This window comes from Chlorocebus sabaeus, chromosome 7, assembly GCF_047675955.1.
Source record: "Chlorocebus sabaeus isolate Y175 chromosome 7, mChlSab1.0.hap1, whole genome shotgun sequence".
NCBI lineage: Eukaryota > Metazoa > Chordata > Mammalia > Primates > Cercopithecidae > Chlorocebus > Chlorocebus sabaeus.
Genome location: NC_132910.1, coordinates 26,851,433 through 26,868,910, shown reverse-complemented (window position 1 = coordinate 26,868,910; position 17,478 = coordinate 26,851,433). Strand labels below are relative to the sequence as shown.

The window sequence follows — 17,478 nt, the reverse complement described above, 5'->3', positions numbered from 1 at the left end:
CCAGTGGGGGATGACTGAATCACGGAGGCGGGTCTTTCGCATGCCATTCTGGTGATAGTGAATGGGTCTCATGAGATCCGCTGGTTTGAAAAAAAAAAAAAAAAAATTGGGAGTTTCTCTGCAGAAGCTCTTTTTGCCTGCCACCATCCATGTAAGATGTGACTTGCTTCTCCTTGCCTTCTGCCATGATTCTGAGGCCTCCCCAGCCATGTGGAACTATAAGTCCATTAAACTTCTTTCTTTTGTAAATTGCCCAGTCTTGGGTATGTCTTTATCAGCAGCGTGAAAACGGACTAATATAGCTTCTTTGCCCTAACTCAGGACAAGTTTGGAAGGACATCTGTGTTGAGGTCCCCAAGAGCACGCACAAGTTTCATGATTCACTAGAAGGACTCACAGAATTCGGCATATAGTCGTACATAAGGTTATGATTATAGCAAAAGGATACAAAGCAGCAGTACAATCAGCTAAGGGAAAAGGCACATGGTAAAAAGTCTAGAGGAAACCAGGTGTAGCTTCTGAGTCCTTCCTCAGTGTAATCACACAGGACACATTTAAGTCTTATAGCACTGAACTGTGACAATACACATGTTGTCTACCAGGGAAGCTCATTAAAGATTTAATGTTCAAAGTTTTATTTGCGGCTGGTCACACAGGTCCCTTTTACCTAACAGATTCTCAAATCCAGACACCCAGAAGGAAAGTAGGTGTTCCACATAAACCACATTGTCTGTACAAACAGTCTGGCACAGTGAACTACTCTTAGCAGATAGGGAATGGTGGGAGCCCTCCCCAAATCCAAATTTCCAGATGCCACTCAAGAACTAACCTTGCAACCTTGCAGGCCTTTCCAAGGACAGCATTCTCATGCCTATGTTAACTCATTTTTGTGTACTACCCCAGTTTCAGAGTTTTCTGTGGGGCTCACTAAAGTGCTACCTTTACAGACATATAAGATAGACATAAATGGTGGCCTCCACCATCTCTCTTCATTCAATTCACTATTCTGGCCCCTGCAAAATTTAGACAGATCCTGCAAGATGACAGTTGGACTAAGGAAAATTCAACCAACTAGTAGCCCTGATTACAGCTGCTGTGTCAGATGTGGCATCTTTGTCAGAGCAGATTAACATGTCTATGGGTAGATGCCATACAACCATTGGGTGCATGGTTTCCATCCCTATTAGAGAAAAGGATCAGGAACAGCCCATATTCACATGGAAAAAATGACAGTATACATATATGGTCTTGTCCCCAAGGCTTATATGTTAATGATCTTGCTTCTGTTATAATTGAAAGAAGTCTAGACCAGACAGACATTTTATGGAAAATCACTTAGTTCACTCTACTGATGGATTATGTTAATCCAATGGGAGGACTAGTTAATTGGAGGCCTTGATAAGGCACATGTGCTCCAGAGGGTGAGATAAAACTTAGGAAATTCAGGGGCCTAAAACATCAATAAAATTTTGAGGGAGAAGTATCCAGTGATCCAGGGCATGCTAAGACATCCCCCCTAAAGTAAGAGACAAGTTATTACGACTTGTATGTTCCACTATGAAGAAGAAAGCACAATGCCTGACGGGCCTCTTTGGGTTCTAAAGGCAACATATTTCACACCTAGGAATGCTGCTCTCCTCTATATACTAGATGACATCAAATCTGACAGTTTTGAGTGATGGCCAAAGCAGAAAAGGGTTCTATGGTAGGTCCATGTTGTGCTGAAAGCTGGCCTGCTATGTGGGTCATGTAACCTTGCAGACCCCATATTAGAGTTATTGTGGAGGAGAAATTAGAGCAAAACCTCTATGTATGTACTCTCCATTTTTCTCTGCCCGTTTTATTGAATAACTCAATGTATAAAACCACATAACACATTACTGGAGAAAATGTTTTATTTTTCAAATAAATAATAGATTTTCTATCAATTATTTCTGTAATAATTTTATCTTTTTATTAAAACTAAATATATATTTAATACATTTCACCTTTTCTCAAATTACAGACTATGGTATAAATTAATTATCATTAGCAACCAAAGTCTATTTCTAGAAATTTGAACTTGATATAAAGAAAAATTCCACATATCAAGAGCTTCAGACCTGACTTGGTACTGAGGTTGAACTGTTGTATTAATGTGTTCCTGGCTCTAGAGGCCACTCCTAGCTTTTAAAGCAAAGTGGAACCCTTAGGGTCAGCCTTGGCTGCCAGAGAAACTTCTGGAGGGGGATGACTTGGGTTTTGCTTTATACAGCACAGTTCTTTCCTGGGCTAGGTTGGAATCTCTGGGAACAGAGGACTAAGATACATACTGTGCTTAGGTAATTGTTTGCAGCAGCAGGGAGGACCCTATTTTGAATCTCAGATTTCTATCAGTAATTATTTTCCTATTAGAATAAAGAGAAAATGGGCAGCTCTGGGTCCTTAACGATACCAATATTTTGCACACAGTTATTTATTTCTCAGTTATACTAGGTCCAGTGAAAAAGAAGTGCTGAGTCTACTATGAACGCAAGTAGTAAAAGTGACTGTGGCAATTTTGATAGTGGCAGACTGGGATTTTACTCTTGGAAAGGTCTTCCAGGTTTGGTGTATTCTAAGCAGCCAGTAGAGTGCCAGAATTTAGACATACTGTGTTTGGATCTACCCTCTTATTTTTCTCCACTGTCCACTGACTTACTTTAATTTATATACTCACAAATAGGGTGAGGGAAAAATAATCTCTATTGAAAACATCTCCATAAAACCTAAGATCATATCCAAACTTTCCATTAGGGTGTTCATTTATGAACTCAAAATTAGGTAACTAAAATAAATAATGGGTAATTAATGAAAGTTTTTTTTTCTTTTTTTTTTGAGACGGAGTCTCGCTCTGTTGCTTAGGCTGGAGTGTGCAATGGCGTGATCTTGGCTCACTGCAACCTCTGCCTCCCGGGTTCAAGCAATTCTCCTGCCTCCGTTCTCCCAAGTAGCTGGGATTACAGGACTGTGCCACCACACCTGGCTAATTTTTTTTTGTATTTTTAGTAGAGATGAGGTTTCACCATGTTGGCCAGGCTGGTTTCGAACTCCTGATCTCAAGTGATCTGTCTGCCTTGGTCTCCCAAAGTGCTAGGATTACAGGTATGAGCCACCACTTGGCCTTTTTTAACTACCTTTTTACTACTTTTTTTTCAGGTTGTAAAAAGATATGGCCTCAGTGATTTCCTCTTAGCGTAACGCTGATCTTGCAGATGTGGGTTAAATCCCGTTTAGAGGGAAGGTTTGGAATCCTACATAAAAGTGTAACATGCATTAAAACAGAAAATTCTTAAATACAAAAAATTCAAGTGACCATATCTTAACTAATATTAATGTAACAAAAATAAAATTACAATAAACAAATGAGCACAAAATGTAATTCAATTTTTGTTACTACAGTGAAATGGCTGATACTCAAATTCTAACTGCTACAGCATGGACTTTTGAATAGGGTTCATGTATGTACACATGCTTCTAAGTAGAGTGTTGCTTTGGCAAATGCTTTTTATTCTAACCCACAGTATTTATGACTCTTAATTTCAGTTGTTTTGGGTAAGGAATTACGACAAAAGCTAAATTTATGAGACTTGGATCAATTAGGAAATAACAAGGAATTATTCCTTTGCATATTCAGTAAGAAGCTATTCTAAAGCTGCTATTTTAATTACTCATTTCTCTAAATAAAAGCCCTTGGACAATAATCTACTTCCCTAATTAAAATATTCTAATCCCTTCTCTCTAATTCCTATTTCAACTGGAAAAGCCACAATTATTAATTTTTAATGGTTTCTTTTATATTTTGTATTTTTAAAAAATGTCAGCAATACTACTTTATATATAAAATACAAAGCAGTATTAAAAGTATAGAGCTAGTACTGGCATTCAGATTTTGAAGATATACCTTTATGATGAATTAGTCATGAAGCAAAGTGTTCAGACCTGTCAGAGCAACTAACCATTTAAAAATCAGATATATGACCCTTTTTGTCTTTTAAAGCTATTCTGGTTTACATCAAAGTGCTCCTAGTGAGGAGGAATGATGTACTGTACTGAAAACTGAGACTTCACGAGGGGCCTTCTTAAATTGGCTCTGAACAATTTTAAAAGCCAACATATCTTCACCATGTGTTATTCTCAGAGTCAATACCACAGGAAGCCTTGTAAAAAGATCCTTTGGTATTACTGATAGCTAAAGCACCTTGGATTGAATCCAAGATGGATATGTATTATTAATGAATTGTGCTTTGTAGTAAAATGCATTTAAAGTAAAATTCAATGTACTTACCATAAAGCACATGTAAGTAAAGGTACTCCTTTGAAGCCAAAAATCTGATGTTGCTGGAGAAGTGTCCAATTCCTTCTACTATAGTTTAATGTGACTAATTTGACATCATTTCTTTAGCTCTGTGAAATTTTCTTGAGATTTTAACATCTTACAGTAGTGACCTGGCACTAGTGTAGGTCTATAAAACATAATTGTCACAAGTCACACAAACACATAATTACCACAAATTTCTGCATATTTTCAAAAAAGTCTTTGGATAACAACTATAATGCATAATGCTCCAGAGAATCCAAAGCAGCACTTTAAATGATGGATATCATTTAGTGATGATAAATGAGATTTTATAAAAATTTGTACCAATGACAATTTTAGGTAGAACACAACATGAAATTATTTCATGCAATATAGTCCTGTTCTATGCTCTCCTGACAACACTCCCAACAGAAAGCGTCCAGTCTATTTGCTGTTTCTTGGCTGATCAGACATTCATCCTTTAATTCCCTGATTGTCTTCCTCAATGATTTTTGAAAACGTTTTTCTCGGTTTAAAACATTCCGTAGACTTTCCTTCGTATCCTCTAGCTCGCCGATCACATGATCTAATTTATGTTTAAGTTTCTTTGGACTATCCATTACACTGTAGCTATGTTCCTAAAAATATAAACACCAAGTTATTAATCAGACAGACATGTAGTTGGATAAAAGCTTGTAACTAGGTCTGAGCTGTTTCTTCATTTACAATGCTTAGAGAACATCTTTAAGTTGGTGATATTTAGAGGTTAAGGAACACAGGAAGAAGATGGGGGTAGAAGCAATATTTAGGGTGCTAAAGGCCTCCCTTCTTTTACTAAGGCCAGGCATACACAAGGACTGCAGAATATTATGGATGGGAAGCACTTATCTCTATGAATAGCATGACACTTGCAATGACTTTACAGCTTTTGTTCCTTCAATGTGGTGCTGCTAAGTTTAATTTTTACCTATCAAACAAATTTATATTTTTAGCTGGGTTACTTATTGGATGGCTACTGCATTTGATAAGATATGACGGGAAAGGAGTACTGCAGCAGGTTCTCAGGCTGGGTGTTGGGGATTTAGACAGGACTCTGGTTTTGGAATTTTTAAGAGACAACTCCTCTCAGTGTTTACTATGGTTATGCTTAAATTTGTTGGGTATGCTTTTATTCCTTTTTCATTTGAAAATAGGGAAAATAACACTGACATAGCTTATAAAGGTACTATAAAATAATCTTGAAAAGTTGTTATTTAATATTAAAATTAGCAGAGAAGACTTTTATTTCCAGCCAAGATGAAGTAATAGAGACTGGATTGACCCCTAACTCAAAGAACCAACACTAGGCTAAAAGACAGAAAAAAATAGCTTTTAAGATAATGGATATTTGGCAAGGACAGCAGTATTGTGGACAGATGGGAAACAAAGAGGTAAGACCTAAGCCTGCTCCAGCTAACTGCATGAGAGTTTCTAGGCCTCAGGGCAAGGAAGGGAAACCCAGGCAGAGCTTAGCAGACTGAGTTGAGGAGGTAGTGCAAAACATCCAGGGAAACCAAGGTGGCTACAGTTCACAGGACAAAGTACTAGACAGATGAGAGCTGCACAGAAAAAACTTGCGATCTTCAGAGGCTCCACCTTGAGTATTCCATGGAGTAAGATCAGCACATGAACGTGAGGAAACTACTCAAGGCTGAGGAAAGAACAACCAGAGATTAGGAGTGCCCTGTGCTCATGGGGCATAGCCATTATTCCCGCTAGCCGGACTCGAAAATGTCATGGTTCATGGACATTAAGTATACAAAATGGTCTTGTCAAACAAAGTAAAATCTGAAAGGGTCGAACAGTTTCTAACTGTACCCCAGAACAATGCTCAAGAAAACATGATACAAAAATATCTAGCATCTGGCAAATTAAAACTCAAAATTCATGGCATGCAAAATTTACCAGGCATGCAAATAAGCAGGAAAACATTAGTCATAATAAGAGATAAATCAATCAATGGAAACCAAGCTGGAACTGATACAAATGTTAGAATTAGCAGACAATATAATTAAGAAAGTTGTTAAAATTGTACTCCATCTATTCAAAAAGTTAAGTACATAAAATATATTAAAAAGACTCTAATAGAATATCTACAGATAACTATGATGTGTGAGGTAAAAAAATACACTGGAGAGAATGGCAGTGTATTTTTTGAAATTTAACATTTCAGAATAAAAGATTTCATGAATAGAAAGTTATAGCAACAGAAACTATCCAGTATAGACTACAGAGAGAAATGGAGATAGAAAAAAAATAAAGCATCAGCAGCCTGTTGCACAATTTCAGACGGCCCAATATACATGTAATTAGAATTCCTGAAGAAGAGGACAAATTGGGATAGAAAGAAATATTTGAAGAAATCATGGCCAAAATTTTTCCAAGTTTGATAAAAACTATAAACTGATAAATGAAAAAGCTCAACAAATCTTAATCACAAGAAATATGAAGAAAATGAAACCAAGGCATATCACCATCAGATTAGGCAAAAGCAGTAGAAAAACCAAAAATTCTTGTCCAGCAGTGGCTCATGCCTGGCCTAGCACTTTGGGAGGCTGAGGCAGGGAGATTGCCTGAGCTTAGGAGTTTGAGACCAGCCTGGGCAACATGGGGAAATCTGGTCTCTACAAAAACAAATAAAAATTAGTCCGGCATGGTGGCACACGCCTGTAAGTCTCAGCTACTCAGGAGGCTGAGGTGGGAGGATTGCTTGAGCCTGGGAGGTTGAGGCTGCAGTGAGTCGTAAGTGTGCCACTGCACTCTAGCCTGGGTGACAGAGTAAAATCCTGTCTCCAAAAATAAATAAAAAATTTTAAAAAACAGACAAATTCTTAAAAGCAAAGAAAAAAAGAAGTATTAGGTACAGAGAATAAAGGTGAGTATGATATTAATTAAATTTTTCTTTTTTTCTTTTTTGAGATGGAGTCTCGCTCTGTCGCCCAGGCTGGAGTGCAGTGAGTGGCCGGATCTCAGCTCACTGGAAGCTCTGTCTCCCGGGTTTACGCCATTCTCCTGCCTCAGCCTCCCGAGTAGCTGGGACTACAGGCGCCCACCACCTCGCCTGGCTAGTTTTTTGTATTTTTTAGTAGAGAGGGGGTTTCACCGTGTTAGCCAGGATGGTCTTGATCTCCTGACCTTGTGATCCACCTGTCTTGGCCTCCCAAAGTGCTGGGATTACAGGATTGAGCTACCACGCCCGGCCTAATTAAATTTTTCATTAGAAATGGTGCATGTCATATACACAATGGAATACTATGCAGCCATAAAAAAGGATGAGTTTGTGTCCTTTGTAGGGACATGGATGCACAGCTGGAAACCATCATTCTCAGCAAACAATTGCAAGAACAGAAAACCAAACACCGCATGTTCTCACTCATAGGTGGGAACTGAACAATGAGATCACTTGGACTCGGGAAGGGGAACATCACACACCGGGGCCTATCATGGGGAGGGGGGAGGGGGGAGGGGGGAGGGATTGCATTGGGAGTTATACCTGATGTAAATGATGAGTTGATGGGTGCAGCACACCAACATGGCACAAGTATACATATGTAACAAACCTGCACGTTATGCACATGTACCCTAAAACTTAAAGTATAATAATAATAATAAAAAAAGAAGATAATAGTAAAATAATATACAGTGATGAGTACTATAGTACAGATAGATAAAATTAATTGGGGGGGAAAAAAAGAAATGGTGCATGTAAGAATACAGTAGGGCAACATCTTCAAAAGTACCAAAAACAACTGCCCCAGCCCCCAAAACTGTTAACCTAGAATTTGATTACCTAGTAAAAATATCTTTCAAAAGTGAAGCTTAAACTTTTTAAGAAATAGAAACATTAAAAGAATTCATCACCAGCATAGTTGCCCTATAGGAAATGTTAAAATAAGTCCTGCAGGCAAAATGATAACAGGTGGAAATATGGACAGACACAAAGGAAAGAAAAGCTCTGGAAATGGCACCTACATGGATAATATCAGATTTTTTCTTATTATCCAAATATCTTTAAAGAATAATTTACTGTTTAAACAAAAATCACAACAATATGGTGTGGAGTCTATAGCATATGTAGAAGTGAAATGCTTGACAGCAATAGCACAAAGATTGAGAAAGGAAAAATGAAAGTATATAAGATTTTTGTATATAAGGGAAATAATACTTTAACATAGCCTGTGATAAGTTAAAGATGCCATAAACCTAAACACAGACACGCAGACCAATGGAACAGAAAACAGAAACAGAAAAACTCAGAAACAAATCCACACACCTACACTGAACTCACTTTCAACAAAGGTGCCAAGAACATAAACTGGGGAAAAGACAGTCTCTTCAATAAATGGTGCTGGAAAAACTGGATATCCACATGCAGAAACACTAAACTAGACCCCTACTTCTTACAATATACAAAAATCAAATCAAAATGGATTAAAGAATTAAATCTAAGACCTCAAACTATGAAACGACTACAAGAAAACATTGGGGAAACTCTCCAGGACATTAGTCTGGGCTAAGATTTCTTTTTTTTTTTTGAGACAGGTTCTCACTTTGTTGCCCAGGCTGGAGTACAGTGGGTGCGATCAAGCTCATTGCAGCCTTGATCTCCTGGGCTCAAGTGATCCTGCCACTCAGCGTCCTGAGCAGCTAGGACTATAGGCATATGCCACCACCTCCAGCTAATTTTTTTGTATTTTTGGTAAAGATGGGGTTTCACCATGTTTCCCAGGCTGGTCTCGAACTCTTGAGCTCAAGCAATCTACTCACCTTGGCCTCCCAAAGTGCTGGGATTACAGGCATGAGCCACCACACCCGGCCTAAAGATTTCTTGAGTAATATCCCACAAGCACAGGCAACCAAAGCAAAACGGACAAATGAGATCACATCAAGTTAAAAAGCTTCCGCACGGCAAAGGAAACAATCAACAAAGTGAAGGGACAACCCACAGAATGGGACAAAACGTTTGTAAACTATCCATCTGGCAAGGGATTGATAACCAGAATATATAATGGGCTCGAAAAACTCAACAGGAAAGAAATCTAAAAATTTGATTAAACATTGGGCAAAACATCTGAATACACATTTTTCAAAAGAAGACATACGAATGGCTAACAGGCATATGAAAAGGAACTCATTATCACTGATCATCAGAGAAACACAAATCAAATCTACAATGACAAAATAACTCATGCCAGTTAAAATGGCTTTTATACCTAAAACAGGCAACAACAAATGATGGCAAGGATGTGGAGAAAAAGGAACCCTGTCCACTGTTGGGATAAATTAGTACAACCACTATGGAGAACAGTTTGGAAGTTCCTCAAAAAAGTAAAATAGAGCTACTGTATGATCCAGCAATCCCACTGCTGGGTGTATACCCCAAAGAAAGGAAACCAGTGTATCAAAGGGATATCTGCACTCCCATGTTTGTTGCAGACCGTTCACAATAGCCGATATTTGGAAGCAACCTAAGTGTCCATCAACAGATGAATGGATAAAGAAATGTGGTGCTTAAACACCATGGAGTACTACTGAGTCACTAAAAAAATGAGATTTAGACATCTGCAACAACATGGATAAAAATAAGACAGGCACAGAAAGACAAACATTATATATTCTCACTTATTTGCAGGACCTAAAAATCAAAACAATTGAACCCACAGAGATAGGAGAGTAAAATGATGGTTATGAGAGGTGGGGAAGGGTAGTGGGATGGGGGGAAGTGGGGATGGTTAATAGGTACAGAAATATAGTTAGGCAGACTGAATAAGATCTAGTATTTGATAGTCCAACGGGGTGACGATAGCCAACAATAATTTATCATATATTTAAAAATAAATAATTTATCGTATATTTAAAAATAACTAAAAGTATAATTGGATTTTTTCTGTAACATAAAGGATAAATGCTTAATGTGATGGATACCCTTTTTACCCTAATGTGATTATCATGTATTGTATACCTAAATATATCTCATGTATCCTATATATATACACACATACTATGTAGCCACAAAAATAAATTATTATAAAGCCATGTTAATCAAGATAGTAAAAGAGATCTAGATTCCATGCCTGCCTCTAACATGTATAAGCAATGAGATGAATAAATAAATGCAAGCTTGAATACTCTGTATGTGTATGACTGAGAAAACTTAGAGAAATAGCTATATTTTATTACGTATTTCATATGGAAATTACAGCAGTTAGAGAGAAGAATTATTTCCTTGGTAGAAATATCCTTGCAAAAAGCTTTCTTCAATGAACTACATATGTAAGCAAAGGATTAACTAACTCTCTTTTGATGTTGCATATATACAAATTATAATGATTCTAGGAAGTAATATTATTTGTAGATATTACATATTAACCCCTAGATTTTGCTAGGATTCTGAAAAATTTGATTCTAATGGAGAGGACATATTCATTTTAAAAGAATTAACATGAGCTCAGTAAGTAATTTACTTACAAAAATGAACTGGGATTGGAATTCTTTAATACATGAGGAAGCACCAACAAGATGATGATTGTAGTTAGTGGCTGGAACGGTTTTGAGGGTGAAGTTTTTTCTACAATGAAGTTTTTCTCTTTTCCCCTGTTAAGAATAGTTAATAACAATCATCAAGTGAGATACTTTTGTCCTTTGTTACATTTTTATTCCTTCTTAACTTTGTACAGTGAAGTTAATACCACATTTGTTTTCATGGAGATTGCTTTTAAAAGTCAGTAAATTCCACTCAGATAATTTTAAAAGAACTTCCTGAAAACAACTCTAAGGTTCATCTGAAAACACAAATTTTCCTAAAAAGGAAGAGTGTAGGAAGATACACCCTACAAGCTATTAAAAATATAATACACAGTAACAATAATTAAAATAGTGTGCTCCTTTTTTAGGACTAGACAGAAAAACCTAGAAATAGATCAAGTAGATAGATGCGTTTAGGATAAAGGTGGCATTCTACATAAGGCCACAAATCACGTAAAAATCAACTAATTAGGAAAAGCAGTTGTATCCTTTATATATAACAAACCACAATGAAATTCCATGTACTGAAATTTTATGTAAAAAAGAAAACTATAGGTGGTAGAAAAAATATAGAGATTATTTATATAATCTTAAGGGGAGGAAGGCTAATGTCATATAACACAAGAGAAAATACAGAATTGACTACATTGAAAAAAGCTTGAATTTCAAAAAAAATAAACCTATGCCATAACTACAACTGAAGACAAACAATAAAAAGTAACCGGGAAGGAAAGTGGGAGAAAGGGGAGAAAAAAAAAGAAACTGCAATGTAGATGGCATTACATGATTTGTATCCTTGATATCCAGTGTTTTTACAAAACAGCATAGGAAAAGATAATAGAAGAGGGCCTGAATAAGTAACTCACAAAACAGTACATTTATCCAATAAACCCATGAAAAAATGTAGACATGCACGAGTGTTCACAGACGAATTAAAACAATAAGATGCCATTTTGCCTATCAATTTTAGCAAAGTTTACAAACACCACTTATACCAAGGATTAGGGTAGGTAGACATTCTTATGCATAGCTAGTAGGGTGACAGATTGGTGCAAGCTTTCTAATGAGGCTTTGGAAGATCTTTATCAAAAGCAAATCTTTAAAAAGTGTATATAGTCTTTGATCCAACAATTCTGTTTGCAGAATTCAGTTCAAGGAAATAAGGATATAAGCCCGCTACAATAATGTTCATTTTAGTCCTGTTTAAAATAAGGAAAGACAGCCTATACAAAATATTGAAGACTGATTACATATACTATTGTTCATATGTAGGATCAACTACTATATGGTCAGTAAAATATGGTCTATATAATTGACACCACTAACTACTGTCAACGATATGGAACCAAAGGAATTCTTATACTCTGATGGTGGGACTATAAATTTGCAAAAGCACTTTGGAAAATAATGGCAATATGTATTCAAGCTGAACATCCACATCACCAGGACCTAGTAATTTCCTCTTCTAATTGAAGCATATATATACCCTATAGAGATGTATACATAAATGGACCAAAAGACGTGCCCCAAAATGTTCAGAGCTGCACAAGTTATAATAGCCCCAATGTGAAAAACCACCCAAACATTTATTAATAGTAGAATGAAGAACTTAGTTTATTTGTACATCGCAATACTATACAGCAAAGAAGATAAACGGACCAGTATCTCATGCTACAATGTGGATGAATCACACAAAATGTTGAGCTAAAAAATCCAGAGTACATACTGTAGACAGGACTCCATGTATATATAAAGTCAAGTGTAGTGACTGGGAAAGCATGTGAGGGAGGCTTCTGGGGTACCTGTAATGTTTTATATCTCGGTCTGAGGGGAGTGACATGAGTGTACCCACTTTGTGAAAACACATTGATTTGTACACTTATAAGCACTCTTCCATAAATATGTTTTACTTCAATATAAAGTTTAGTTTAAAAAAGTGTTGGTCTATATAGGTTTCTCTTAAACATGTGATCCATAGATCTGCAGCACAAACAGATTGGGATGTTAGAAAGTACACTCCAACTTACTGAATCTAATTCTCTGGAAGATGTAGGATTTTGTATTTTAAACAAACTCACTGGATAATCCTTATGTAGACTAAAGTTTGAAAGCTATGGTTGTAAGAAAATATTTAATGTCATGGAGAGTAGTAGTTAATAGTAGACTCTGAAGCCAAAATGCCTGGGATCAAATCTAGCCTCTGCCATTTAATAGCGGTGTGACCCTGGAGAAGGCATTCTAGTTCTCTGGGCCTCAGTTTTCTCAAGTGGTAAAATGAAAATAATAGTACTTACCTGACATGGTTCTTTCAAGGACTGAGTTAATAGATTAATGTAAAGTACTTGGAATAGCGCCTGGCACACAGTAAACACTATGTGAAAAAACCCAATAAAGCAAATAAAGGAAAAGGTATACCGTGTAATTCTATTTCCAGAAGATTATCTATATAAATATAGATGAATTTATATAAAGCATATTTATAAATAATTACAAAGATACAGATCAAAGTGTTCACAGTATTATCTACGGATTATGTGATTATTTTATTTTTGCTTCTATAATCTTATTTTCTAAAGTGAAAAATTTATTTGTTATAAGAAAATCAATAGTTTTTTAAAAGTTAGTAACTTATGGTTTACTTGATTTATTATGCCTGTATTTCTTAAGGTCCTCTTAACATTACAGCTAGATGACACCTTGGTGGTAGGAAAAAACAAAAAGCCCTAGAGCAACTTTCCCAAGATACTGTATATTTATTAGTATGGAAGAAAGTGAGGCATTCTCTACCTGATCACTCAGGTTCTACAATATGACTAATTGCAGAAAGTGACCAGGACTGCATGGGAGCGGGTATGCTTCTGGCTACTTCTCTTGTTTTTAACTGCCAGGAAGGAGATCCCTTTCAATGGAGGCTCTCCCTGAATTTTCCACATTGGAATCAATCAATTAATATCTATAGGTTCTGGAAATTCACTTTTAGGTATATAAAGTCAAGAGAGATACTGAGGGTGAGGCAGCCAATCCATGGGAATATTACTGAGAAAAAAAACACAGAATTCAATTAGCATTTACTTATTTGACTATTCTTTCTTTTCCTGACCTTTTCTTCTCCTGTGCTCGTATCTCTTTTTTGGTTTTCTTCCTTTTGATCCTACCTAGACTTATGCTTCAATGTATGTGGCTCTTACAAGTACTTTAGTCCTGTTAGTGGTTCTGCTCTTGACTTCTACCCCAGTGTTAAGAATTGCCAACTTAGAACATCAGCTCAACCTTCTTATGAGGCTTTGGAAGATCTTTATCAAAAGCAAATCTTTAAAGATTGTATATAGTCTTTGATCCAACAATTTTATTTGCAGAATTTAGTTCAAGGAAATAAGGATATAAGCCAGCTACAATAATGTTCATTTTAGTCCTGTTTAAAATAAGGAACCTTATTCAACCTTCTTACGTTAACTTCAATTTTTAGACAAAAATCTTGAGTTATACTAATTCCTAAAGTCAGTCCATTTCATCAAACATTAGTAATGTACAAATATTTATGAGTGGTTACTGGTAAAACACTCCTACTACACATTACAAAAGTTGAAGATGCAGTCTATAAATTTAAAACTTCAAGAATAGACTTCAAATGAATAAGCAAACAATAAAAATGTTAACGAGAGCAGTGAATAGTATCATAAAAAGTAAGCAATGGCCAGGCGCGGTGGCTCACGCCTGTAATCCCAGCACTTTGGGATGCCGAGGAAGGTGGATCACGAGGTCAGGAGTTGAAGACCAGCCTGGCCAAGAGGGTGAAACCCCATCTCTACTAAAAATACAAAAATTAGCCAGGTGTGGTGGCAGGTGCCTGTAATTCCAGCTTCTCGGGAGGCTGAGGCAGAGAATTGCTTAAACCTGGGAGGCAGAGATTGCAGTGAGCTGAGATCATGCCACTGCACTCCAGCCTGGGTGACAGTGAGACTCTATCTCAAAAAAAAAAAAAAAAAAAAAAAAAAAAAAAAGTGAGCAATGATGGTAAATAGTATCTCATAAACAAACCTGTAGGTGATATGGAGAATCAAAGATAGAAGGTATGACTCCAGGTTTCAGTTTAATGTTTGGAGCACTTCTGTCAAAATCTGTCTTTTTAAAGTGCCTCGAACACAACACATCTCCTTTTTTAGGCTCCCAAATGCCAGCTGCATTCACATCAAGTCTTTTCATTGCTAATACCCATTTCCTTTTGATGTTTTCATCTGTGGGGAATCTAGAAAAAAATACAAAAAATATTTTAAAATCAAACACTATTGCTACATAATTGAATTAAAGCTGTCTTATACAACCGACTAAATTGATTCGTTAACTAGTTTGTTATTAGTCTTGAGAATTACAGTATTTAGGAAACCATAATTCATGCTTTGGTAACTTTTCATTTTAATATTCAGATTTTCTGCCAATCATGCTGCAGATATATGGCCCTCATTTTAATTTTTCTCATAAGGACGAAAAATTTCAATGGATATTTAGCATCTTATAGTGAGATCCACAATTAAAAGTATTTATTCATCTATAGATGATAAAAGAATTATCACTTGGGCCTTTTCCTATCTGAAATGATATCCACAATTTATCCTCGATAAAAAGGGCCCTTTGTAATTCCATTCTTCTGTCAGCATCAGAAAATTGCTTAGTACAGCATTTAGTACATAGCAGGTCTACAGATACTTAGTGAATGAATGCAGAGAATAGCTGCAGAGTGTGGAGTTCTGGAGATCAGAGCTATTTTGAGAGATATGAAGGCCAATAGCCATATCTGATTCAATTTTCAAGCTGGTTCAAATTTTTCTGAAATAAGGTAGGATATATATATGCTCATTTTTTGATTTCTTTATATCTAACCAAATAGCTAGGAGATCTTTCTCTAACACATAGCACAGTGCCTGGCACAAAAGCAGCAAAATAAACCTTTAACAAGTGAACAATTATTAAATCTTATTACTCTTTCACTTACTCTTTCACGGCTCTCAGGAGAATGGCTAAAATATGAAACTAAAATCATCTCGATTTATTTGCAACACAGCTAAAGATCCCTTGGTCTGAACTTGTAATTTATATTTTTTTCGGTATAACCTATGCTTGATCTATTTCTAAATAGAAACGGCAATATATTTGAGTAAAGCTCCTGCATTCAGATTGTAAACTACATGTAAACAACATTGAATTTCTTTGGCGATATGATAAAATACAAAGTAATAATATTAGCAAAAGTTAGTCTTACGGTATTTTTTGTAAACCAGTCTCTCATATCTTAAAGTATCTTAAAACTTTTAAACTAAATTATAAACATGTAAAGGTATCACATTGTCACTTCAAATTTTAAAAAAAGGTTATTTAAAAAGGACTCGGGAACTAAAGTTCAAAATTGAAGACAAGTAGAACTGTCTTTTGCTTTTTATAACATGGCTAAAGTATTTGGCTTAACTACAGCAAAATCTTACACGTGAAATGTCAGTCCTTTTAACTTCGAATTTGGCAAGCAGCGAGAAGCACATCCAATGGCGGAGCAGCATTTCACCATTTTAGCAACTCATAACAGAACTGAAAGAAAATCAGAATGTTGAGTCAGTAACTGGAAAGCTGAAGGGGAATATTTTCCCTTTCCCGGTGTTTTAGGAAACATGAAATCAGGTTAGAAAGCTAAAGACAAGTATCTTCCTCTAACACCTGCAACTTTGCTTGTAACATTTTCCAGGGTCTTGCCTTTTTAATAAGGAGAAACATATTTAGCTATGTACCCCGAGTCTGATTTCAATTTTGTTGGCTTGTACATTTCCCTTCCACCTGACAGGTACCACGTTCTCTGTGCCACAAAGTCTTTTGCACACTAATTCCTACCCATCTTTCAGCCCTCAGCTTGCATCGCTTTCCTAGGGAAACCTTCCCTGACACCCAGATTGTCAGAGCTGCTCTAATATTAGCTCTCACAGGACACACACTTCTTCCTAGCACTTCTCCAAGTTGTAATCTTACATTTACTGCAGTGATCGCTCTTATTAATGTCTTCCTCCTCCACCAGTCTTAGTTCCATGAGGTCATGGTGGAGTGTGTCTATTTTTTCTTACTTTTTGTCCTTACGGTTTAGCTAGTGACTGCCAACAGTGAATGTCAGTACATACTTTGAATGAACAGCAAGTAAACGGGAAAAGGAGGAAGCAAGAAGCACTTCCAGGTGCTAGCGAGTGCCCTGGCGTCCAGGAGCGGCGTGCGGGACCCGCTGAGCCCAAGGCCCGGGCCGAACTCCGCCCCTTTCTCCAGGCTCCCCGCCACCGAAGGGAGAGAGGGAGGGGCCGTCCGTCACAGGTAACGATGCACCTAGTGAGCGTCCTTTCCTCAGGCGCCAACCGGCGTCTCCGCGCCGCTGCCGCCCACCTCGCGCCGAACCACGCCCTGAGATTTGGGCGGGTAGCGATGGGGGGGAAAAACAGGCAACCTAAGAGTTATTACCGTTAGCAGCGAAGACTGCGACTAACGTCAACGACGGACACTGCGTCTGCCTTCGCTTCCGCCTCGTGGCCCCGGGAACCGGAAATCCGTCTGCCCCGTGTCACGTGCCTAGG

The 17,478-nt window shown here is 37.1% G+C and overlaps 1 protein-coding gene across 3 annotated transcripts; it reads right to left on the bottom strand.

Moving 5' to 3' along the window:
• Nucleotides 1-900: 900 nt before the first annotated feature.
• On the bottom strand, nt 901-17,461 carry THAP6 (THAP domain containing 6). Of its 3 annotated transcripts, none has more exons than XM_007998905.3 (5): nt 17,366-17,461; nt 16,360-16,459; nt 14,921-15,128; nt 10,826-10,951; nt 901-4,956 (listed from the first exon to the last, which is right to left on the bottom strand). In XM_007998905.3, exons 2-5 carry the CDS (start codon nt 16,437-16,439, stop codon nt 4,702-4,704), a joined length of 669 nt encoding a protein of 222 aa, XP_007997096.1. In that variant the 5' UTR covers nt 16,440-16,459; nt 17,366-17,461; the 3' UTR covers nt 901-4,701. The 3 variants fall into 3 exon arrangements, with proteins under 3 accessions (XP_007997096.1, XP_007997097.1, XP_037844788.1); XM_007998906.3 differs by lacking the exon at nt 17,366-17,461 and adding an exon at nt 17,038-17,341; XM_037988860.2 differs by lacking the exon at nt 17,366-17,461 and adding an exon at nt 16,892-17,019.
• Nucleotides 17,462-17,478: the final 17 nt, after the last annotated feature.